Here is a 27175-nt window from a genome sequence, read left to right on the forward strand (position 1 = left end):
GTGGCACTCTGTTTGCCATAAAGATTAATTCATTCACAAATCAACTCCCTCCTTCAGTGTCACATGTATTTTATGTCGATGGCTTTAGTATCTCTAGTCAGTCACAGAACACGAGAGCTATCAAGAGGCAGTTTCAATGCACAATCAGCAATATAAGTAAGTGGTCACTAGATAATAGACTCAGATTGTCAACACAAAAAACAATGTATATATATTTCTGTCACAAAAGAAATCATCATCCTGACCCTGAATTAAAACTGGAAGGCCAGAATATACAAACACAGCCAAAAGCAAAATTTCTTGGGCTAATCTTGGAAAAGAAATTCACATTAATGTAGTTTCTAAACCAAGATTAAAATCCTTTAATTAACAGGATGCGAAGCGGACAGATATTCCTTCATCATCAGCCATTTTCAATCCACTGCAGGATGAAGGCCTCTCCAGCAACTTTCTAGTTTCTTCTGTTTTGTGCAATGGCCATCCATTTACTACCCACAAACTCATTAATTTCATCTATCCATCTCCGCCGTTGTCTTCCAGGTTTTCTTCTAGCTCCTCTTGGGTACCATTCTGTTATTTTCTTAATCCATCTGTCATCATGTCTTCAAGCTATGTGTCCTGCCCAAGACCATTTCAGTTCTTTAGTTTTGATAAGAATGTCCTTTACTTGAGTTTGCTGCCTAATCCATGTGTTTCTCTTCTTATCTAAGAGTCTGATTCCCAGTATAATTCGTTCCATTCTTCGCTGTGTAGTTCCCAGCTTCTCTTCCATTTTTTTGGTGAATGCCCAAGTTTCACTTCCAAAAGTCATGGTGGGGAATATACATTGGTTTATTATTTTACGTTTCAGACAAACTGGGATATTGCTCTTCAGTATGTGACTATATTTCCCAAATGCTATCCATCCAAAATTTATTCTTCTCTTGACTTCCAGCCATTTATCATTATTACAACTTATAACTTGTCCCAGATAAGTATATGACTCCACCTTTTCAATTACTGCTCCTTCAATCATTATGTCCCTTTCTGTGGCATACTTGTTCATCATTACTTTTGTTTTAGCCATATTCATCTTTAGTCCAAAATCCGTACTAACTGTGCATAACTGATTAAGATTTTCCTCTAATTCTTTGGGATCGTGGCTTATGACGACAATGTCATCTGCAAATCATAAATGGTTTAGGTACTCTCCATTCACATTGACTCCTTTCTGCGACCAGTCTAATCTTCTGAAAGCTTCCTCAAGGGCAGCAGTAAACAGCTTCGGAGATATTGTGTCTCCTTGTTGAACTCATTTCTCGATTTTAAATTTCCTACTGTCTTCATCTAGTCTAATAAAGGAGGTAGCGTTCTCATATATTTTGTTCAAAATCATACTACATATGGGGTATCTATGCCTTGTCTTTTCAGTGCCCAAAACATTGGCTTATGCTGTATGGAGTCAAATGCCTTTTCATAATCCACAAATGCCAGGCATAATGGTGTTTTATATTCATTTGCTTTCTCCATTAGCTGTGATATTACGTGAAGGTGATCCATTGATGAGAATCTTGTCCTAAAGCCAGCTTGCTCTTTCGGTTGATTCTCATCAAGTATTCTTTCTAATCTGTTAGTAATGACCCTTGTGAACAACTTTTAGATGTGGGATAACAAGCTAATTGGTCTATAATTTCCAATTTCTGATTTATCTCCTTTCTTATGCAGCAAAACTATGATTGCATTATCCCACTGCTTAGGTGTTCACACCTTTTCTAATGCACTTTGTGAAGAGCCTTGCCAGTTTTTGTGTTATGTCACTTCCTCCCAATTTTAAAAACTCTACAGTAACTTCATCTTCCCCCGAAGCTTTCTGATTCTTCATTTTCTTCAATGCATGTTCTACCACATCAGGAAGAATATCAGGTATGTTGTATGTGTTGCTAATTTGAGATTCATCTTTCTCACTGCTGGCATCATTCCCTCACTCCTTGTATAATTCTCTATAGTAGTCTTCTGCTATTTGAATTATGCCTTCTCTGCTATTTATAAGTACAACATAGCTATTCTTAAGTTTTAGTATCATTTGTCTTTCTGTATTACTGCTCATGGCTGCTGATTTAAGTCCTTTATTTTCCCTTAATGCTTGTTCTACTTTTCTTGTGTTAAATCTTCTTATGTCCTTTCTGAGTCTCTTTCTAATGGCTTTTACATAACTCAGTATATTCAATTTTCTCCTTGTCAGTGTTTATCTTGCTCTTCATTTGTCGACTTCGGTTCATCATAACAAGTGTTTCTTGCCTAATTTTTTCTTCTTTGGATTTCTTTTTTCCCTGTAATTGATAAAGCTCTTTCTTGGGCTTTATCACTTTCAGAAAGTTGTAATATTCCTCGTCGATATCTTGGTTCTGAGCAGTCTGCAGAAGCTCAAACTTGTTCTTAAGTTCCAGTACATACTGCTTTTTCTCCTCTTCTGTTATCTCAAAGACCTTTGTATTATTTACTCGAGTCAGTTTTTTCCTTTCCTTTCCTACATCTATATCAAGTGTACATCTTAACATTCTGGGATCACTTCCAACATTTACCTTATTCAGGACGGTAACATCATTCACAATATATCTTCTGTTAGTGAGGATGAAGTCGATTTCATTAGTTGTTAATCCATTTGGACTCTTCCATGTCCACTTTCTGTTCACCCTTTTCTTGAAAAAAGTGTTCAATACTGACAATCCTTGAGATTCTGCAAATTCCAGAAGTCTTTCACCTCTTTCATTTCTTTCACCTATTACAAAATTTCCTATAGTTCCCCTTTCTGCCTGTTTTGTCTTTTTTCCAACCTTAGCATTGAAGTCCCCCATAATAATAGTGTAGTGGGTTTTCTGCTTATCCTGAAGACTCTCAATTTCGGTGTACATTTCTTCAACCTCTTCATCATCATGGCTCGATGGTGGTGCATAAATCATTATAACCTTTAGTTTGTACCTCTTAGAAATCTTGAGTATTAGTCGTGACACCCTTGGTGATGTACTTTTGAATTCCAAAGTGTTGTTTTTTAAATCTTTATTGACCAGAAACCCAACTCCACCTTCACTCCTTTCACTGTTTCCATTGGTGTACAGCAGATTTCCACTTGATAAACTTATAAGTGATTCATTTCTTCTTCTTGTTTCAGCCAAACCGATGATATTCCAATTCACATTTTCTAATTCCTTTTCCAGCTCTAATATCCTGTCTTCACCGATGAATGATCTTATGTTGTAACAGGCCAAGTTCAGTTTCTGTGCATGGCAGCCTGGTCGTACCCAGAGATTCTTAGTACCCTCTGCTTCCACTCTGATCCACTCGCTGCCGTAAGAGGGGGAGTGAAAGCTGCTGGGGACTGAGGGCCATTTGTTTTGTCGGGCTGTCATATGCTGGAGGGTTTGGTCTTTTCCTCTTCACGCTGACCAGGCATCTTGAAGAGAACCACTGTACACGTTTGTTGCCACCTAAGTGACGTAACAGGGCTTACCATCGAGAAGGTGTGCATGAGTGGATTTTAGGGAGGCAGGCCAACCGGACTTCTCCTAAATCTTCTGTAATAGAAAGATATTGGATCCATCAGTGTTTTAGACTGAGTGTCTGATAACACACAGGATACCTGTTCCCCTCTAAGCCCCTTTCCAACCTTAGCATTTTTATATCAGTGAAGGGGAAACATATTTCAGGGAAAACTAATAAACACTTAGAGGGGAAACATGTTCCCCTCTAAGCTCCAATTACGAAACCTATATAAAGTGCTGATTAGATCAAAGTTGGACTATAGATTCCCAGTGTACAATTCAGCATGGGAAAACAGCACTGAAAGCTGGATTAGTTCATCATAATGCATCACAATGTATAGCCATTGGCACTTATTTTATCTCTCCCATATATCGTTTCAATGCCAAAGCCAAACAGTCACCACAAAAACTTTGGTCCTTGAGGTTGTTACAGACATTCTCTCAGATATGCCAGACAAGCTGTACTTGCTACCAGGAGTCTAATATGCTGATGGAACTGATATTCGGGCGACATTCGAGTCATGTGGAACCAATTTCAGCGAAGTTGGGTCCACTGCTTGCACCTTCACGATAGTAGGACTGTTAGTAATCCTTGAGATAACCTCCATGCACAAGCACACTGTGGGTAACCACACAGGTGTGAACCAATTTAAGCAGGGATCAAGGTGTGGAACCCACACCACACGGAGGAATGTCGCCCCTCTGTGTTGCCAGAGGGGTGGCATTCATCTACCACCAATACTGGGTGGTAGATGACTCTCATCAACCGGTGCAATACCACCACTTTACTTATTGGAGGCTTGAAGTGGCAGAACCCAAGTTGAGTCTCCAGAGCCAAGTTCTGGTCAACCCTTCCCCATCTCTTCCTTCATGCAGTATGACTGATGACTTTTGAGGTTATGATGAACGCCATGGTGAGATCTAATTTTCCTTACATTTCGAGGGTAGAGCTCTAAAACGGTGTTCGCAGGTCGGCTGCTAGTTAGTACACCGGACCGAATCTTTTGGTAATTCTTTAGGAGGCTTCCGGATCAGCTAGTATATAATCTTGCCACTTCTACTCTGCCAGATAGTGACTGGAGGGAGTCCGAGTAGTGTTTATGAGGAGGATATTCTCGAGGCCATGTTATGTCAAGGATCTGGGTATATTCTTACCATGTGTCCACCATATCCAAAATTTCATTACTTTATACAGCACATCCCCCCCACACATTTTCTTACTGTCGAATACACCATAAATTAGCATTAGCATTAGCAAAGGCACATGTTGCAAGAAAGCAAGCTTATATAGCATCAGTCAAAAAAAACACCCTTATTTCACTCATCCACCCACTCCAAATGTTTGTCAAGTCTGCTTTGAATCTGTTTTAGCTATCAACTTCTACAACAACAGATGGAAGTTTCTTCCACCAATCAACCACATATCTATCCTACAACCATCTTTCTTCAATTTGAATTTATACCCTCTCAGGCGATTATTCTGAGCAAGAAGAGAATCCCATCAGCATTGAGCATGCTCAAACAATTCAAGGCTATATACACCTCTATCAGATCACCTCGCCAGTCCCTAGTCCGCAGACACTGTAATTTGCAAAACTTAAGTCTTTATTCATAAGAGCAACCCTTTGTTCCATTCACTAATCTTGTTTCCCCTGTCTGTACTCGTTCCGGAAGCTCTACATCCTTCTTGAAATGAGGCCTCCAGACCTGTATACAGTACTCAAGGTGTGGTCTGACCATTGCTTTATACAAGGGAATAATCACCTCCTGATCCCTGCTAGAAAAATTCCTGTTTATCATTGATAAGACACCATGAGCTACACTTGCAACCCGTCTGCACTGCTCAGAAAACGTCATATCTGCCTGCACAATTACTCCCAGGTTCTTTTCATTCTCTACCACTGTCAGTGTTGTATCACAGAGTTGATACGTTGCTCTGGGGTTGCTGTATCCCATATGTAGTACTTTAAATTTGTCAATGTTAAACTTCATTTGCCACCTCTCAACCCATCTTCTCAACCTTTCCAGATTCTGTTGCTGCAGCATACTGTCAGTAGTGTCCTAAAGCAACCCTGCCAACCTTTGTATCATATAGAAACTTGGACATTAAGCTTGATATACCATCATCAATATCATTTATAAAAACAGAAAACAACAATGGACTCAACACTGAACCCTGAGGGACTCCACTAATAACATTAGTCCATGATAAGCAGTGTCCATTGATTACCACTCTCTGTCTTCTCCCTCACAACCATCCCTTTTTCCATAGCAGCAATTTGCCTCCAATGCCACACTGCTCCAATTTGTGCAGCAGTCTTTCATGTGCAACAGTATCAAAAGCCTTTCTAAGATCTATATATATAAAGTCAAAGTTATTCCTTGCATCTAGTTCTTTTGTGACTGCATCATAGTATCCGATCAAATTGGTCAGCAAGACTTTCCCTTCACAAAACCATGCTGTGTCCAAGCTATAACTGAAGTCTTGTCTAGATGATCCTGCAGTGCCTTTTTTTCCTGGAACAGAAGTTAAACTCACAGGTCTATGATTACTTGTGTCAGCCTTTGATCCTCCTTTGTGAATTGGGGACACATTTGCACATATGCAGGTTATGGGTACCTGGGCTGAGTCCAAAGAAGCTCTTAATTATGGCTAAGGGTTTGCTTACTTCCTTTGCTGCCTCCTTTAATATAACTGGATAGATCTTATCCATCCCGAGTGTTTCTTTTTATGTTTATCCTCAACAATTTGTCCACCACTTTCCTCTCAGTTATTACAAAATCATCTAGCTGACTGCCAGAGTTTACTTCACCTCTGGCATTCCCCTTCCTGAATAACTCCTCATTTGTGAATGTAGATGCAAAATACTCGTATAGTTTGTTAGCCACCTGAGCAGGATCATCAACAGTTGAACCATTAATATCCAGTGGACCAATCTGATTTACCCCCTTCCTTCTGGAGGTTACATAGGTAAAGAACTGTTTTCTGTTTTCCTTTGCATCCTTTCCCAAGGATTTCTCATAATCTGCCTTTGCCTGCCTAATCTCCTTTGTGACTTGGTTACAGACATCTGTCATAGGCATCCATGTCTTCTCTGCCATATGTCTCATTAGTTCATTTGATGTCCATTTAGGCCTAAACTTGAACAATATTTCTTATTTGGTATGTGACGCCTAGTAGCTTAAAAGATAAATTCTTTGAATGCTTCCCATTTTGAATTTGGTGACTCTATTATCAGGGAAATGGGTAACATGCTTTGTAAAAAGGATAGGTGGAATAGGACCAGGGTATGTCTGCCAGGGGCAAAGGTTGATGACGTTGTAGAGCGGATATCATCTTTTAAGGGCACAAAAGGTGATATAGTTGTACACGTTGGCACTAATGATATTAAGAGTAGGAGACCAGCGGAATTACCTTGCAAGTACAGGTCACTGTTGAAAAAAAGCCATGAATTAGGGTTGAATTTGAAAGTGTCTGCAATTCTGCCCAGACACGATAGGAGGGAGTATATGATGAGAGCCTTGTCGATCAATTCAGCCCTGGAGGGATTGTGCAAGGCTCAAGGGGTAGAATTTTTTTCAGCCTGGACTGTACTTGTTAACAGGAGAGATTGCTTCTACAGGGATGGGATACACTTAAATAGAAAGGGTGCAAGAACTTTTGCTGATGCTGTCGAGGCAGTGTTAGGTGGGTCGGAAAACTGCTAGTTGGGGAGGGATACAGGGACTAATAGATTAACAGTAGCCACTGGCAGAGGTGAAAGTGATTCTTGCACTGCTTCTATTGAAATGAGCAGAAGCCTGAAAAACAAGATGCAGGATATTTCAGAGACTGCTGGGAGTCATTGCGGTACAAGTAAACACATGGGTTGTGTTAGGGTAGCTAAGAATAGGAACAGGTGTATGTATACCTGCATGTACACCAATGCTAGGAGTTTGGTAAATAAATTTGATGAATTTGAAGTATTGCTCAAAACATCAAAGGCAGATATTGTTGGGATATCAGAGACTTGGTGTCAAACAGATATAAGGAATGTGGAACTGGAATTTGGGGAATACAATGTGTATAGAAAGGATAGACAGGACAGGAGGAGAGGAGGGGTTATGCTATTAGTTAAGACACACATAAAGTCCAAGGAAGTGAAGCCAGTCGACATCGATGGACAGGGCAGTGTCGAGTCACTTAGGTGTGACATAAGCATAGGGAAATCAAAATTGAGAGTAGGAGTGTGCTATAGGCCTAATGACTCTGATGAGTATAATAAGATATTGTACAGGGAAATAGAGTGGGCCAGTAAATCAGAGAGTCTTATAATGGGGGATTTTAATTTCCCAGATATTGGAATTTGTGGATTGGTCACTCGCACACTAGCAAGGCTTTTGTGGATTTATTGGATGATTGTTTTCTACATCAGCATGTTCGTGAGGCAATAAGAGGGAGCAATACTCTTGATCTGATTATCAGTAGTGATTCTTCATGCATTAAGAATCTGCAGATAAATGAACCACTAGGTGGCATGATTACAGTGTGTTGAAGTGGGATTTACTCAAGGAGGTAACTACCATCAGAGGTAAAGGGAAGGGTTTTTGTTTTCGTAAAGGCGACTATGATGGTCTGAGACAGTATTTAAATTCTATACAGTGGGACCAACTGATGATGTTACCAACAGCAAACTCAAAATGGGAAGCATTCAAGGAACTAATCTTGGAGGCTACCAGGCTTTACATACCAACTAAGAAATATTGTTCAAGGTTTAGGCCTAAATGGTTGTCAGATGAACTAATGAGACATGTGGCAGAGAAGAAACATGCATGGGATACATACAAATTAATGGGTGACATGGAAGCCTATGATAGATATAAGTTGGTCTGTAACCAAGTCACAAAGGAGATTAGGCAGGCAAAGGCAGACTGCGAAAAATTCTTGGCAAAGGATGCAAAGAAAAACAGAAAAGAGTTCTTTACCTATTTAAACTCAAGAAGGAAAGGGATGAATCAGATTGGTCCACTGGTGGATATTGATGGTTCAACAGTTGAGGATCCTGCTCAGGTGGCTAACAATCTAAACGAGTATTTTGCATCTACATTCACGCATGAGGAGTTATTCAGGAAGGATAATGATGTAGGTAAAGTAAACATTGGCAGTGAGCTAGATGATTTTGTAATAACTGAGAGGAAAGTGGAGGAGAGATTGTTGAGGATAAACATAAAAAAGGCACATGGGGTGGATGGGATCTATCCAGTTATATTAAAGGAGGCAGCAAAGGAAGTAAGCAAACCCCTAGCCATAATTATGAGAGCTTCTTTGGACTCAGGGGAGGTACCCATAGACTGGAGATGTGCAAATGTAACCCCAGTTCACAAAGGAGGATCAAAGGCTGACACAAGTAATTATAGACCTGTTAGTTTAACTTCTGTTCCAGGTAAATTAATGGAGGCACTGGTTAAAGAAGCACTGCAGGATCATCTAGACAAGAATTCAGTTATAGCTCAGACGCAGCATGGTTTTGTTAAGGGCAGGTCTTGCCTGACCAATTTGATTGGATACTATGATATAGTCACAAAAGAACTGGATGCAGGGAATAACTTTGATATTATATATTTGGATCTTAGAAAGGCTTTTGATACTGTTGCACATGGAAGACTGCTGCACAAATTGGAGCAGTGTGGCATTGGAGGCAAATTGCTGCTATGGATAAGGGTATGGTTGAGTGGCAGAAGACAGAGAGTGGTAATCAATGGACACTGCTCAACGTGCACTAATGTTATTAGTGGAGTTCCTCAGGGTTCAGTGTTGGGTCCGTTGTTGTTTTCGGTGTTTATGAATGATATTGATGTTGGGATATTAAGTTTAATGTCCAAGTTTGCAGATGATACAAAGGTTGGCAGGGTTGCTTTAGGACACTACTGACAGTATGCTGCAGCAACAGAATCTGGAAAGGTTGAACAGATGGGCTGAGAGATGGCAAATGAAGTTTAACATTGACAAATGTAAAGTACTACATATGGGAAACAGTAACCCCAGAGAAACATATCAACTCTGCGGTACTACACTGACAGTGGTGGAGAATGAAAAGGACCTGGGAGTAATTGTGCAGGCAGATGTGAAGTTCTCTGAGCAGTGCCGACGAGCTGCAAGAGTAGCTCATGGTGTCTTGTCAATGATATACAGGAATTTTTCTAGCAGGGATAAGGAGGTGATTATTCCCTTGTATAAGGCAATGGTTAGGCCACATCTTGAGTACTGTATACAGGTCTGGAGGCCTCATTTCAAGAAGGATGTAGAGCTGCTGGAACGGTTACAGAGAAGTGCAACAAGATTAGTGAATGGAACAAAGGGTTGCTCTTATGAAGGAAGGCTTAAGTTTTGCAAATTACAGAGTCTGGAGACTAGGCACCGGCGAGGTGATCTGATAGAGGTGTATAAGGCTTTGAATGGTTTGAGCATGCTCAATGCCAATGGGATTCTTCATCTTGCTCAAAATAATCACCTCAGAGGGCATAAATTCAAATTGAGGAAGGACGGATGTCGGATAGTTGTGCGGAAATTTGCCTTTGGCCAGCGGGTGGTTGGTTGGTGGAACCGACTTCCGTCACTTGTTGTTGAAGTTGATAGCCTAAACAAATTTAAGGCTCAACTGGACAGGTATTTCGAACGAACGGAGGGGTGAAATGGGAGTGGTGTGTTTTTTTTTTTTTTTTTGGCTGATGCCGAATAAGCTTGCTTTCTTGCATCATATGCCTCTACTAATGCTAATGCTAATTTGCTGTTTGTAACATCATCAGTTGGTCCCACTGTATAGAATTTAAATATTGTCTCAGACCTTCGTAGTTCGCCTTACGAAAGCAAAAACCTTTTCCTTTTCCTTTACTTCTTATGGTAGTTACCTACTCAAGTAAATCCCACATCAGCACACTGTGATCACTGCCATCTAGTAGTTCATTTATCTGCAGATTCATAATGCATGAAGAATCACTACTGATAATCAGATCAAGGGTATTACTTTCTACAGTTGCCTTCCAAACATGCTGATGTAGAAAACAATCATCCAATAAATCCACAAAAGCCTTGCTAGTGTGTGAGTGACCAACCCACAAATTCCAGTCAACATCTGGGAAATTAAAATCCCCCATTATAAGACTCTCTAATTTACTGGCCACTCTATTTCCCTTTACAGTTTCTTATTATACTCATCAGAGTCATTAGTCCTATAGCACACTCCTCCTTCCAATTTTGATCTCCCAATGCTTATGTCACACCAAACTGACTCGGCACTGCACTGTCCAGCAATGTCGACTGGCTTCACTTCCTTGGATTTTATGTTTCTTAACTAATAGCATAACCACTCCTCTCTTCCTATCCTGTTTGTCCTTTCTGTACACATTGTACTCCCCAAATTCCAGTTCTGCATTCCTTATATCTGTGTGACACCACGTCTCTGATATTCCAGCAATATCTGCCTTTGATGTTTTGAGCAATACCTCAAATTCATCAAATTTATTTACCAAACTCCTAGCATTGGTGTACACGCAAGTATACATGCACCTATTCTTAGGTGCATGTATACTTGCACCTAAGATTCGTATTCTTAAGTGCAAGATTTCTATTCTTAGCTACCCTAACACAGGACGTGTTTACCTGTACCGCAATGACTCCCACTGGTCTCTGAAATTACCTGCATCTTGTTTTCCAGGCTGCTGCTCATTCCAATAGAAGCAGTGCAAGAATCACTTTCACCTCTGCCAGTGGCTACTGTTAATCTATTAATCCTTGTTCCCCCCCCCCAAGCTAGCAGTTTTCCGACCCACCTACCACTCCCTCCATAGCATCAGCAAATATTCCTGCACCCTTTCTATTTAAGTGTATCCTCTCCCTGTGGAAGCAGTCCCTTTTGTTAACAAGTACAGACCAGGTTGAAGAAAAATTCTACCCCTTGAGCCTTGCACAGTCTTTCCAGGGCCGAATTGATCGATAAGGCTCTCATCATATACTCCTTCCTATCGTGTCTGGACAGAATTGCAGACACTTTCAAATTCAACCCTAATTCACAGCCATTTTTCAACAGTGACCTGTACTTGTTAAGTAATTCCGTAGGTCTCCTACTCTTAATATCATTAGTGACAACATGTACAACAATATCACCTTTTGTCCCCTTAAAAGGTTATATCTGCTCTGCAACATCATCAACCTTTGCCCCTGGCAGACATACCCTGGTCCTGTTCCACCTAACCTTTTTACATACCATGTTTCCTGTTTCCCTGACAATAGAGTCACGAACAACTACTAGTTCCTGTGGGAACAGTGCATTCTGCCTTGGGGGTTGCCACTGTGTTGTTTGATGATTAAGTTAAAGTTTTGGCATTGATTTGGGCAGCTGTGAGCTTGATGGGCCCTCAATTTAGATCCATCGAGGGCATTCACCCTGTCCTTCAAGCTCTCATATAGGCCAATAACAACACTGAGTTGTCGCCGCATTTCCTCACAGTCTTACATCGCACGCACACAAAGATATCCCCCGTGGCAATATCATGTCCCGTAACTGATTGCTCCACAAATATCAAGCAAGCATTTTCATTTTAAAAAGCTGTGATTCACAGGCAATTGCCCCCCCCCCCTCAGTTCTCTTCTGGGCCACAGCACTCCCATTAGCTTGTGCCTTTTGCTTTGCTGCTCTGGTCTGAGTCATGGTTTCGATTTAATTTCAATAAAATTTCAGTTTCAGTACAAAATTATAACCCTAAACTTAGCATTAGTAGAGGCATATGATGCAAGAAAGCAAGCTTATTCAGCATCAGCCAAAAAAACAAAAAACAAAAAAAACTCCACTCCCATTTCTCCCCTTTGTTCGTTCGAAATACCTGTCCAGTTGAGCTTTAAATTTGTTTAGGCTATCAACTTCAACAACAAGTGATGGAAGTCGGTTCCACAAACCAACCACCTGCTGGCCAAAGGCAAATTTCCGCACATCTATCCGACATCCGTCCTTCCTCAATTTGTTTTTATGCCCTCTGAGGTGATTATTCTGAGCAAGATGAAGAATCCCATTGGCATTGAGCATGCTCAAACCATTCAAAGCCTTATATACCTCTATCAGATCACCTCGCCGGTGCCTAGTCTCCAGACTCTGTAATTTGCAAAACTTAAGCCTTTCTTCGTAAGAGCAACCCTTTGTTCCATTCATTAATCTTGTTGCCCTTCTCTGTACCCGTTCCAGCAGCTCTACATCCTTCTTGAAATGAGGCCTCCAGACCTGTATACAGTACTCAAGATGTGGCCTAACCATTGCCTTATACAAGGGAATAATCACCTCCTTATCCCTGTTAGAAAAATTCCTGTATATCATTGACAAGACACCATGAGCTACTCTTGCAGCTCGTCTGCACTGCTCAGAGAACTTCATATCTGCCTGCACAATTACCCCCAGGTCCTTTTCATTCTCCACCACTGTCAGTGTAGTACCGCAGAGTTGATACGTTGCTCTGGGGTTACTGTTTCCCATATGTAGTACTTTACATTTGTCAATGTTAAACTTCATTTGCCACCTCTCAGCCCATCTATTCAACCTTTCCAGATCCTGTTGCAGCAGCATAGCGTCAGTAGTGTCCTTAACGACCCTGCCAACCTTTGTAACATCTGCAAACTTGGATATTAAACTTGATATCCCATCATCAATATCATTCATAAACACCGAAAACAACAACGGACCCAACACTGAACCTTGAGGAACTCCACTAATAACATTAGTCCACGTTGAGCAGTGTCCATTGATTACCACTCTCTGTCTTCTGCCACTCAACCATCCCCTTATCCATAGCAGCAATTTGCCTCCAATGCCACACTGCTCCAATTTGTGCAGCAGTCTTCCATGTGCAACAGTATCAAAAGCCTTTCTAAGATCCAAATATATAATATCAAAGTTATTCCCTGCATCCAGTTCTTTTGTGACTACATCATAGTATCCAATCAAATTGGTCAGGCAAGACCTGCCCTTAACAAAACCATGCTGCGTCTGAGCTATAACTGAATTCTTGTCTAGATGTTCCTGCAGTGCTTCTTTAACCAGTGCCTCCATTAATTTACCTGGAACAGAAGTTAAACTAACAGGTCTATAATTACTTGTGTCAGCCTTTGGTCCTCCTTTGTGAATTGGGGTTACATTTGCACATCTGCAGTCTATGGGTACCTCCCCTGAGTCCAAAGAAGCTCTCATAATTATGGCTAGGGGTTTGCATACTTCCTTTGCTGCCTCCTTTAATATAACTGGATAGATCCCATCCACCCCAGGTTCCTTTTTTATGTTTATCCTCAACAATCTCTCCTCCACTTTCCTCTCAGTTATTACAAAATCATCCAGCTCACTTCCAATGTGTACTTTACCTACATCAATCTCCTTCCTGAATAACTCCTCATGCGTGACTGTAGATGCAAAATACTCGTTTAGATTGTTAGCCACCTGAGCAGGATCCTCAACTGTTGAACCATCAATATCCAGTGGACCAATTTGATTCATCCCTTTCCTTCTCAAGTTCAAATATGTAAAGAACTCTTTTCTGTTTTTCTTTGCATCCTTTGCCAAGGATTTTTCGTAGTCTGCCTTTGCCTGCCTAATCTCCTTTGTGACTTGGTTACAGACCAACTTGTATCTATCATAGGCTTCCATGTCACCCATTAATTTCTATGTATCCCATGCATTTTTCTTCTCTGCCACATGTCTCATTAGTTCATCTGACAACCATTTAGGCCTAAACCTTGAACAATATTTCTTAGTTGGTATGTAAAGCCTGGTAGCCTCCAAGATTAGTTCCTTGAATGCTTCCCATTTTGAGTTTGCTGTTGGTAACATCATCAGTTGGTCCCACTGTATAGAATTTAAATACTGTCTCAGACCATCATAGTCTCCTTTACGAAAACAAAAACCCTTCCCTTTACCTCTGATGGTAGTTACCTCCTTGAGTAAATCCCACTTCAACACACTGTGATCACTGCCACCTAGTGGTTCATTTATCTGCAGATTCTTAATGCATGAAGAATCACTACTGATAATCAGATCAAGAGTATTGCTCCCTCTTGTTGCCTCACGAACATGCTGATGTAGAAAACAATCATCCAATAAATCCACAAAAGCCTTGCTAGTGTGCGAGTGACCAACCCACAAATTCCAGTCAATATCTGGGAAATTAAAATCCCCCATTATAAGACTCTCTGATTTACTGGCCCACTCTATTTCCCTGTAGAATATCTTATTATACTCATCAGAGTCATTAGGCCTATAGCACACTCCTACTCTCAATTTTGATTTCCCTATGCTTATGTCACACCAAACTGACTCGACACTGCCCTGTCCATCGATGTCGACTGGCTTCACTTCCTTGGACTTTATGTGTTTCTTAATTAATAGCATAACCCCTCCTCCCCTCCTGTCCTGTCTATCCTTTCTATACACATTGTATTCCCCAAATTCCAGTTCCGCATTACTTATAACTGTGTGACACCACGTCTCTGATATCCCAACAATATCTGCCTTTGATGTTTTGAGCAATACCTCAAATTCATCAAATTTATTTACAAAACTCCTAGCATTGGTGTACACGCAGGTATACATGCACCTGTTTCTATTCTTAGCTACCCTAACACAACCCATGTGTTTACTTGTACCGCAATGACTCCCAGCAGTCTCTGAAATATCCTGCATCTTGTTTTTCAGGTTTCTGCTCATTTCAATAGAAGCAGTGCAAGAATCACTTCCACCTCTGCCAGTGGCTACTGTTAATCTATTAGTCCTTGTATCCCCCCCAACTAGCAGTTTTCCGACCCACCTAACACTGCCTCGACAGCATCAGCAAAAATTCTTGCACCCTTTCTATTTAAGTGTATCCCATCCCTGTAGAAGCAATCTCTCCTGTTAACAAGTACAGTCCAGGCTGAAAAAAATTCTACCCCTTGAGCCTTGCACAATCCCTCCAGGGCTGAATTGATCGACAAGGCTCTCATCATATACTCCCTCCTATCGTGTCTGGGCAGAATTGCAGACACTTTCAAGTTCAACCCTAATTCACGGCTTTTTTTCAACAGACCTGTACTTGCTAAGTAATTCCACCGGTCTCCTACTCTTAATATCATTAGTGCCAACGTGTACAACTATATCACCTTTTGTGCCCTTAAAAGATGATATCCGCTCTACAACGTCATCAACCTTTGCCCCTGGCAGACATACCCTGGTCCTATTCCACCTATCCTTTTTACAAAGCATGTTCCCCGTTTCCCTGACAATAGAGTCACCAACAACTACTAGTTCCTGTGGGACCAGCGCATTCTGCCTAGGGGGCTGCCTCTGCGTTGCCTGATGACCAAGTGCAAGCTCTGGCATTGATGTGTGCAGCTGAGAGCTTGATGGGCCCCTCAATTTATTTCCTTCGAGGGCATCCACCCTGTCCTTCAAGCTCTCATAAAGGCCCATAACAACGCTGAGTTGTCGCCTGATTTCCTTACACTCCTTGCATCGCGCGCGCGCACACACAAAGACATCCCCCATGGCAGTATCATGTCCCGTACCCGACTGTTCCACAAACATCAAGCAAGTAGTGCATTTTAAAATGCTGTGATTCAGAGGGCAACTGCCCCCCTCAGTTCTCCCCTGAACCACAGCACTCCCATTAGCTTGAGCCTTTTGCTTTGCTGCTCTGGTCAGAGTCATGTTTCCGATTTAATTCAATAAAATTCAAAACAAAAATTAAATCCTTAAGTTATATCCCAAAACAGTTATGTTATATATATTATTTCGGTATCTAGTGTTTTCTACGAGTTCCCTTTATACAACTTCCGTGTCACGTGTACCACTATAGTTGTGTGAACTTGTATCCCAACACAGTTATAACACTATAAAACTTTATATATTTTTCAGTATCGAGTATTATCTACACGTTCCGTATATATAACTTCCATATCAAGTTATTATTAATTAATTATGTTATGTTTGTAAAATCTAAGTCGTTATATATATTTAGTTAAAAAGTACAATTTAATTTACAATGAAGTTTAACAAGATTAATAGATTTTACTGATTAATTGACAATATTATAAAATATACTATACTATACTAAGCTAATGCTATCTTGTTCGGGATATAACATTGTATTATATAACAATGATGGCAAGTTATGTATGGTAAATCTACAGACACTTAAATGTTAATTATCTTCCAAAATCTCGCTGTCTCAATTCAGAATAAACCAAGGACCTTGACTAGGTCTATAAGCTACTTATAGAAAATAATTTAATATAACAATTGGTCAATAAAGCAGCTAAATATGGTTAAAAAACTTCACGTTCAGCGGAGTTGCAAAACTTGTAACACATGGATTGGATACCCTTACCGATACTAAGTAATAACCTACAAAATCTCTATCTAAGTTAAACTTTAAACTAAGTATCGTAGCTTGGAATATAAAGCTACTCTAGAAAATAAGTTTTTATGCCAATTTAAGCTAATAAAACGGAAAAAACTTCTCTATTTCCTGGAGCAATAAAAATTTCGCCTGCTCAAGGCTACTCTTGTTCCCAAATATATGATATCAAAGTTATTCTTTGCATACAGTTCCTTTGTGAATACATCATAGTATCCAATCAAATTAGTCAAATAAGTAAAAATTTGAAAATAAGTAACAACAGTCTTCACCTTTGGGTGAAGTGTTACTTATTCGAAATAGTGCAATGTTATGGCAACCCGGCATGAAGGTATTCACAATATGAGATATAACTTAAATGATGCCGCTTTTGCAAATAATTTGCTAATTTAGAATTGGCTGTGTACTAATATGATGCAGTTGCACTAACTTGTACTTAAACTATGTTCTTCATTGTTTTATTGTGGTTCAGCACTTTCATTAGCATTATGAACCTTGAGCCGATGTTTTCTCCAACCGTTGGTGAATGTTGAACTTAAAAGTTCAACATTCACCATAAGCTAGTGCTTAGTTGTAAACATGTCTTAGATGTTGATGACTTAACGATTCTGTAAGGCATTCTTTCTGGAACCTATTGATCCATAAGTTGGATTAAGGACATTACATTTGGCCATTTCTGACCATGTGGTGGTAAAAACATGGTTTTTTGTGCCTGCTTCAAGTTCCTCACAACTGGGATTTAATAGTAATAAACATATAGTGCAAGGAAGCCACAGACGTTTGCTTCACCGGCCAGAAGAAAGAAAAAATAAATAATTAACCAAAACAGAAACATATAGATTAGAGCATCAATAATCTGAACTAATTGGGACCAGGGGTAGTTCAGCCTTCCGATTAGTTTGGATTTTCAAACTTATCAAAAATATTGTTCTGGAGACTAAAATACTTCTTTAGTCTCCAGAACAGTATTTTTGAATAGGTTTAGTAAGTTTAGAAATAAAAACACTAAGTTGTACTTATGTATTTTTATTCATAGGTAACAAAATAAATGGAACTTTCAGCCACAATAACACATATGTATAGGCCTTTAACGAAAATAATTAGTTATTTTTTTCTGCACCATGTTCGAACTACGTTTCTTTATTGCCAGATCTCTCACTCTTTTTCAGCAAGAGTAGTTGAGTTGGACAGCTTCACTTTGTTGATCATTTGTCAGTTCATCATTCTGTTTGTATGTCTATTTCCACATATCATTTAATTTTGTTCATTGATAAGGTAATAAAAGTGTAAATTGGTGCTTTATATCTTCATTTTTATAGCCTGTGGATAATATTTCTCCAATTTTTGCTTATTATAGAATTGCTGTTTAATAGAATCAAAATTCAATTTGCAAACATGATCATGATAACCAGCGCTTACTATAATTATTTCATGTCATCAGCATAAAAATAAATAAATAAATGCTGGCTCATACAGATTATTGATGTTTTGAATTATTGGCTTTCGGTTTTTCGACACTCTGCTGTATATGAAAATACAGATTATTTGCTTCCTTCTTCACATAGTTCTCCATTCACTTGACCATTAAATATATTCAAATTGTCATCCTTAACTACTTGCAAAGGTAACCTGTTCTAGCAATCAACGATTCTCTGGCTAAAAGAAAACTTCCTACAATCTAGTCTCTCTTCTGCAATAATTTGAACTTATGCCCTCTAGTTCTGGAATTCTTTATAGCAGTGAGAATTTCCACCTTCATTCATTTTATTAACCCTTCTCAGAGCCTTATACCATATAAACCTCAATCAGGTCACCTCTGAGGTGCTGGTTGCTAAGCTCTGTAGCCCACATAATTAGTCTTTCCTCATACGGTCACCCTTCTGCCAATCTCAACAATCGATTGCACATCTTTGAACCCTTTCAAGGAGCTCAATGTCTTTTTTTAGATGAGGTCTCCATACTTGAACACAGTATTCCAAATGTGGTCTTACAATTGCCTTATACAGTAGGATTATGACCTCTCTATCTCTACAGGATAGCATTCAATAAATCATTGATAGGACACCATGGACTTTTCTGGCTGACTGTTTACGCTGTTCAGAAAACTTCATATCTGCCTGTATTGTAACTCCCAGATCCCTTTCTTCCTCTGCTATTTTTAATTCAACCAAATCATACAATTTGCTAAGTGTACAATTTATTTTGGCACTTTGGCAATATTTTGGCAATTTTTATACTTTTGGAATTTTTAAACTTTACAAATTTAAATTTGTAAAGTAAAAAAAAAAAAAAAAATTAATTCCTATAAGATGTAGTAGAAAGTACTAATAGATATTTATTGACAATTTATCCTTAATAGTATCTTTTCTGACTTCAAACATGCTCAATGTTGAGACATGAGAATGCTCTTCTTTTTCTTCTCATCTCTTTTAACTGATAATTATTTTTCAGAGGGATTTGAAAATAATTTGATATTTTAAACTAGTCAGACAATGGAAGACAACTTTTGTTTTGAGAAAAAAACTGGCAAATTCTGGGTTAAGCAAATTCTAAAGTTAGAAATTGCAAAATCTTACCTATAAACTTTTTTGATTTTATTAGACATAAATAGAAGATCAGTCAAAATAAAGCCAAAAAATAAAATATAAATAATAATAAATAGTCTTGATTTTAGTTAATTTTGCACAGAATCCCCTAAAATCAAAACTATTCAAGTTGAATGTTTAATGAAACTCCTTGTATGTGTCCCTGTTTTGATAGGTACCTTTCAGACAGAGATACAGGGATGACAATTATTGATGTTGGATTATTCTCTGGATTCGAACCTTTTAAGGAGGATCTTGTAAAGGTAAGTTGAATAATACAGTGTAGAGAAGAAAGTAAACTTTCACGTTGTTACAACAGAATGTTATAATTATAATAGTATTAAGAAAAGGGGAAATGATAGAACTAGTTCCTGAAAATTATGTCATATGTAGATATATCATAACTCAAAGCACTTTACAGATTCTAGTCACATATGAACAATGTTGTACATTGGTTTTAGCATCTTGACTTGTCTGTCCAGAACTGGCTGTACGTTTGCAAACCCAAGTTTAAAATGACTCTACAAGACCAGGAATAAATTAACTGCTGATTAGTATTTCAAAGCATCTTTTTTTATTATAAAAGAAGCAAATAAAGATAATAAAACATTCGTGATAATAAGATAATAAAAATAAAATAACATATAATAAAATATTATGTATAATTATAAACTTAAACATTAGATTTTCAAAACAAAATGCAATACTTTTAGTTATTGACCTTGAAAGAAGATCAGACACAATTATAATGTGGAAATAATTGTTGGTAAGGATTATATGTTATGTTTGAGCTGAAAGTTTTAAAATTGACCTCTTTATGGTTTAATTCCAAGTGCAGGGCTGAGTTCAGTGCACCTCTCCTGCCCATCTCCAGATGGGCAGGTCCAGCTCCAGATGGTCCAGCTCCAGCTGGACCCTGCACAGCCAGATAATATATTTTCATAAAAATTAATCATAATATTATACTCATAAAAATAGTTATATATTTTATTTAAGAATTTAAGATACAGCATATTATTTCATTCTGGTTAGGTTCCAATTAGCACTTATAAAAAATGACTAGACTAAAGGCTAAAAATTTATTGATTTACTGAAAGAATGATTTATAAAAAGGGCTAAGGTAAAGAAAGCTAACACGAGAACCACTGGAAATGTTGGCTAACTTATGCAGAAAATTAGTTTCCCCGATACCACTCTCTAGCGCTGCTCGCTCGGTAAACAGACAGTAGGTGTTATCGGTCTGGAGCAGGTCGAGAACGATAGATTGATTAACGGGTAGGTGTGGCAAACAATGAAATAATTGGTGGTGGGTGTGACAGATGACAAGCTACTGTGTAGTTATTGGTTGGCATTGTGATGTGTATTTATGAGTAAAGAACGGTGCATAATTAGTTTTGTAATGAACAGTAAACAGGTAATAGTAGCAATGAATCTTTTAAAGATGGAAGAAATTTGTAAGGAAAATAAAACATTGCCTGATTTTTTTGATGAAAACTAAATTAATAAGCCTGAAATTGTACTGTTTTAAGTGCAATGATTATTTTAAATTAATTGAATCATGAACAAAGTCATGTGGAAAGTTCTGGTATTGTAAAATATTTTCTGCACGAGTTTCTTTATTAAAACATAGTTTTATGGAAAATGCAAACCTTCCATTAAAAAAGATAATGTATATTATATACTTTTAGTCAATGTGCATGGCAGTAACTATGACAGCATTCCATCTGGAGATTTTGAAAGTAACAGCAATTAAGTTTAATAAAAAACTAAGAGATATTTGTGAATTGCAGTTGTTAAAAACCCATTAAGTTGGGTGGATCAGGGAAAACTGTAGAAGCAGACAAAACTGTATTGGTAAAACCAAAACATCACAGAGGACGAAATTTAACTGCTAAGAAGAAATGGTTGTTTGGAGTATTTGAAAGAGAATCAAAATTTGTCTTCATGAAATTCATAAAAAATTGGAAAGCAAAAACTCTTTTACACATTATTAGAAAAGTAGTGAAGAAAAATACTACCATCATAACAGATGAATGCGTGGATATAGGTGTATTACAGCCTTAGAAAAAAAGAATTGCAAACATTTAACGGTGCAACACAAGGAACATTTTGTAGATCCATATACGAATAACATCGAAACCAGTGGAAGAGACCAAAAAGTGACTAAAAGACTAAATGGCAGCTGTAAAAATATGTTAACAGGTCACATGAATGAATATTTGTGGCGTCAAATTTATGGGAAAAATTATGAAGTACTTTCAAAATATTATTACTCAAATTGCAAATAGCTATTTAATTTGTCCAACTATATGATTTGTATTCATAATTTTTTTTTTTTCTGAAAAAGTTCCGTTCCATTCATTTTATGTTTTTCTCTCATTATTAAAAGCAGATTTTTGGAGTTCATGAGTGTTTTTATTATATTATTGATTTAGGTTTGGTTACGAAAAAAGGAAAAGGTTTCTTTATTTTTCATTTTATTTCATAACCTGACCTTAAATGGTAGGTTAGGAAATAACAGAAAAGGTTTCCTTATATTTCATGACCTAACCTTAAAGGTTAGGTTAGGAAAAGAAAGAAAGATTCTTTATATACATATAAGTTAAACTAAATGCAACAAGGCATCATCTGTTTAAGAGTATAAATAATCTATATAATATTGATCACTCTTAAATGAAAAAACTGTTTGTAGTGTAAAAGGGCATAATTTTATCTGTATCTCATATTATGCTCCTTCTTCACAACGAGTTGCCATGCATTGCACTACCTCAAATAAGTAACTTGACTAAAAGAGAAGACTGTTGTTACCTATTCTCGGAAACTCCATGAATATCAGGCTCCCCCTGGTGACTGTTTCAAGACTTGTTGGCCTTTCATCAGTGGGTGGGTGGGCAGGCACCCAGTTATTGCAGACATGACAATCCAGTTGTGAAGATAATCCCACAATATGAGAAATGCTAAAGGTGTATATGATAATGTATAAGTTAAACTAAATGAAACAAGGCATCGTATGTTTAAAAGTATAAATAATCTCTATAATATTGGTTGAATACACCATAGATCACTCTTAAATGAAAAAACTGTTTGTAGTGTGATAGGTCATCATTTTATCTGTATCTCATATTCTCCTCCTCCTTCACAAGAGGAGCACAATATGAGATACAGATAAAATGATAGAATGCCCTTTCACACTACAAATGCAGTTTTTTCGTTTAAGAGTGAACTATGGTGTATTCACACCAATATTATATAGAATATATATATACATATATTGTGAATTTAGCTATTGAAGTATTGATTGACATTATGATGTGTGTGTGTATTCACACTAGTGTCTTTAAAAATACAGTAATAAAAAAATTAATATTTTGTTAATAAACAGTTTATGCGCTAGTCCACCCATGATTCTAAAGAAAAAAGGTCAGGTAACCCCTCCACTTCAGGAGGGGTTCAAGCACCCATGGGATTTAAGTGGAGGTAACCTGACCTTTTTCCACCATTATGGAAAGCGTTCATTAGGGCAAGTTACTATTGAGGCAAGTGACCATTAGTGCTTCTGAGATTAGGGCAAGTGATACTAAACCGATGTTATCATCTGTTGTGTTCATGCACCAATCAGCACATTGTTTTCCACGCCTACCCCTGTCAATCAATATATTGTTCTCGACTTCTGCTCCACACTGATAACACCTACCGTCTGTTTACTGAGTGAGCTGCACTAGAGTGCAGTATCGGGAAACTAATTTTCTGCGTAAGTTATCCGACGTTTCCCGTAGTTCTCGTGTTGACTTTCTTTACCTTTGTCATAAAAAGCATTAACAGTTAAAAAATAATTTTGAAATCTTGGATAGCTCTCATAAATGTTGCTGGTTAACAAAAAATGTCCAAGGAAGTTGGAATAGTTACTTGCATCAGAATATGGCCCTTAATATACTTTAATTCTGCCAGGCCCCATGTGGACATTAATTTTTGAGCCATCATGGGAAAATCTCTGTAATACCTCTAAGACTGCCAACCATCCCTTTGGTATTCATGTCCAAGAATTGCTTAGAGAGGCTTAACATCACAGTAAACAGTGTTAACAGTGTTGCCCAGTCATCAGCACAATTCCTTGCATCCTGGCATGCTAATACTCAACAGCAATTGTCTCCATGTACCATAATCCAGCTTTATATACTCAGGAACTACATTGATTGCATCAGCAATGTTAACATCTGCTACATTATGTATTAACCATTTCATGTATTATTGATTTTTGTTTTTCTATGAGTTGTACTTTATTCCAAATTTTGTGGTTAAATTTTTGTTACATTAGTTGTCCCAGGGCAAGCTTGTACTTATCAGAGCTAATAAATGGAATTTATTATTGAAAGATTTCATAATTATTTCAAAATTTGCATTATAATATAATGAATTATTTTCTCTTTTAGTTGGTGAAAAGTGAAGACTCTCATGTAGAAAGATTTGAAATAACAAAAAGAGGAATGGTTTTCTACCTAGCTTTGGTAAATTTAACTTCTTCATTGGCATTCTAATTGCTATAACTATGTAGAATATGTAGTATGAAAAAGTATGAAACTAGTATGAAACTATGTAGTATGAAAAAGTAGAAAATTTTTTAGATAATTTTTAAATATCCACGAAAGCAGAATCATTAACAGATACACAAAAGTAGAAACATTGTATTTATCATATTCCAAAAGTTCCTGAAATCACATGCTGCTTTTTAAATGGTTTGCGCTACAGTTGTAAAGTTTTGTGGGTCATTGATGTTGACTTTGGTGCACATGCATGCAAAGTAGGAATCCACTTGGCCACTACAGTTGTGTGTCTCAGCTGATTGATTGTAGGGTGTCACATTTTGAACAATGTGCTAACATTGTATTCTTCTTTAAACTTGAGAAACGTGCTACAGAGACATTGCGAGCATTACAGAAAGTTTATGGAGTGATGCTTTAAAGAAAGAAGCAGCTTACAAGTGGTTTAATCAGTTTAAAACACAGGAAACACTAGAAGATAAACCTTGCAGTGGACACCTTTGACATCACGAAACAATGAAAATGCCACAAAAGTGAAGGAACTCATGTGAAATGATAAGTGAATGACTGTTGTTGAGATTGCTTATGAAGTTGGACTGTCTGTAGGCTCAGTACACACAATTCTGATGCAAGATTTAGGGATGCACTGTTTGTGGGCCAAGTTTGTTCCACACTTGCTGTTGGATGATCAAATGGACTAAAGAAGCCATCACAGGTGATTTGTTTGAAAAATCTATGCAAGATCTGAGTTTCCTGAGAACAGTAGTTGCTGGGGATGAGAGTTGGGTGTTCACCTATGACCCCAACACCAAGGTGAGTGGCACACAAAAAAATGTCCCCACAGCCCAAGGTTTTGTGGAATAAAATCCGTCAAATACTGATAATTTTTTTGATGATGAGGGCATATTACACCTTGAATAGCTGCAATATGCCTTCCCCTTCGCCACAAAAAAAAAAAAAAAAAAAATCAGTCATACAGCAGCGTCCCTACTCCCCTGACCTTGCACCTTCTGGCTGTTCCCTAAACTGAAATGGGGCTTTGGGGTTATCATTTCACTAAATTGGATAACATCAAACAAAATGCTGAAGCAGCCCTACATGCACTAAAAAACACTATTTTAAAGAATTTTTGAAGCTTGGAAAGGCCAGTACAGCAAGTAAGTGTGGGTGCAGAAGGAAGGTACTTTGAAGATGATTAGATTAGTAAGGCAAACTATTTACTCAAATTTTTATAGTAAATTTCTGGGAACTTTTTGAATGTACCTCATATGCTGTACATACAAATAATACAAATGCAGCATTCCTATTGATCTTGCATTACTTCTTTAACCACATTCCATTATTTTACATGACACTGAAACATAAAATTTCCACATCTGTAATTGCATACTTTTTCCTTTGATTCACCTTGCATTTATTGATGCTAAATCTCAATTGCAATTTTGCATCTCTGTAAGACTACTCCTCCTCTGGAATCCAAGGATTGTCTCATAATTATGGCTAAAAATTTGGTTGGTGCTTTTTCTAATGCTTCTAATTTAGCATTAGCATTAGTAGAGGCATTTGATGCAAGAACGCAAGCTTATGCAGCATCAGCCAAAAAAATAAATAAAAAATAACCACTTCCACTTCACCCCTCTGTTCGTTCAAAATACCTGTCCAGCTGAGCCTTAAACTTATTTAGGCTATCAACCTCCACCACAAGGGATGGGAGTCTGTTCCACCAACCAACCACCCGCTGGCTAAAGGCAAATTTCCGCACGTCTATCCTACATCTGTCTTTCCTCAATTTGAATTTATGCCCTCTCAGGTGATTTTTCTGAGCTAGAGGAAGAATCCCATCAGCATTGAGCATGCTTAAACCATTCAAGGCTTTATACACCTCTATCAGATCACCTCGCTGGTGCCTAGTCTCCAGACACTGTAATTTGCAAAACTTAAGCCTTTCTTCGTAAGAGCAACCCTTTGTCCCATTCACTAATCTTGTTGCCCTTCTCTGTACTCGTTCCAGCAGCTCTACATCCTTCTTGAAATGAGGCCTCCAGGCCTGTATACAGTACTCTAGGTGTGGCCTGACCATTGCCTTATACAAGGGAATAATCACCTCCTTATCCCTGCTAGAAAAATTCCTATATATCATTGACAATATACCATGAGCTACTCTTGCAGCCCATCTGCACTTCTCAGAGAACTTCATATCTGCCTGCATAACCACCCCCAGGTCCCTTTCATTCTCTACCACTGTCAGTGTAGTACCACAGAGTTGATACGTTGCTCTGGGGTTGCTGTTTCCCATATGTAGTACTTTACATTTGTCAATGTTAAACTTCATTTGCCACCTCTCAGCCCATCTGCTCAACCTTTCCTGATCCTGTTGCAGCAGCAGCATGGTGTCAGTAGTGTCCTTGACAACCCTGCCAACTTTGTATCATCTGCATACTTGGACTTTAAGCCTGATATACCATCATCAATATCATTTATAAATACAGAAAACAATAATGAACCCTGAGGGACTCCACTAATAACATTAGTCCACGATGAGCAGTGTCCATTGATTACCACTCTCTGTCTTCTCCCCCTCAACCACCCCTTTATCCATAGCAGCAATTTGCCTCCGATGGCACACTGCTCCAATTTGTGCAGCAGTCTTTCATGTGCAACAGTATCAAAAGCCTTTCTAAGATCCAAGTATATAATATCAAAGTTATTCCCTGCATCCAGTTCTTTTGTGACTGCATCATAGTATCCAATCAAATTGGTCAGGCAAGACTTCCCCTTAACAAAACCATGCTGTGTCAGAGCTATAACTGAAGTCTTGTCTAGATGATCATGCAGTGCATCTTTAACCAGTGCCTCCATTAATTTTCCTGGAACAGAAGTTAAACTCACAGGTCTATAATTACTTGTGTCAGCCTTTGAACTTCCTTTGTGAATTGGGGTCACATTTGCACATCTCCAGTCCATGGGTACCTCCCCTGAGTCAAAGGAAGCTCTCATAATTATGGCTAAGGGTTTGCTTACTTCCTTGCTGCCTCCTTTAATATAACTGGATAGATCCCATCCACCACAGGTGCCTTTCTTGTGTTTATCTTCAACAATTTCTCCTCTACTTTACTCTCAGTTATTACAA

At 38.3% G+C, this 27175-nt stretch overlaps 1 protein-coding gene across 1 annotated transcript in view; it reads left to right on the plus strand.

The window, feature by feature from the left end:
• LOC150081006 (venom factor-like) overlaps window positions 1-27175 on the plus strand; it is a 785003-nt gene that overhangs the window by 678819 nt on the left and 79009 nt on the right. Inside the window, exons 35-36 of the mRNA XM_090382066.1 lie at window positions 19683-19770; window positions 23938-24012. Of these exons, the coding sequence (XP_090238192.1) occupies window positions 19683-19770; window positions 23938-24012 (163 nt within the window). The remainder of the gene's footprint in view (window positions 1-19682; window positions 19771-23937; window positions 24013-27175) is intronic.

This window comes from Mastigoproctus giganteus, chromosome 9, assembly GCF_048544385.1.
Source record: "Mastigoproctus giganteus isolate SK-2022 chromosome 9, ASM4854438v1, whole genome shotgun sequence".
NCBI classification, from domain to species: domain Eukaryota; kingdom Metazoa; phylum Arthropoda; class Arachnida; order Uropygi; family Thelyphonidae; genus Mastigoproctus; species Mastigoproctus giganteus.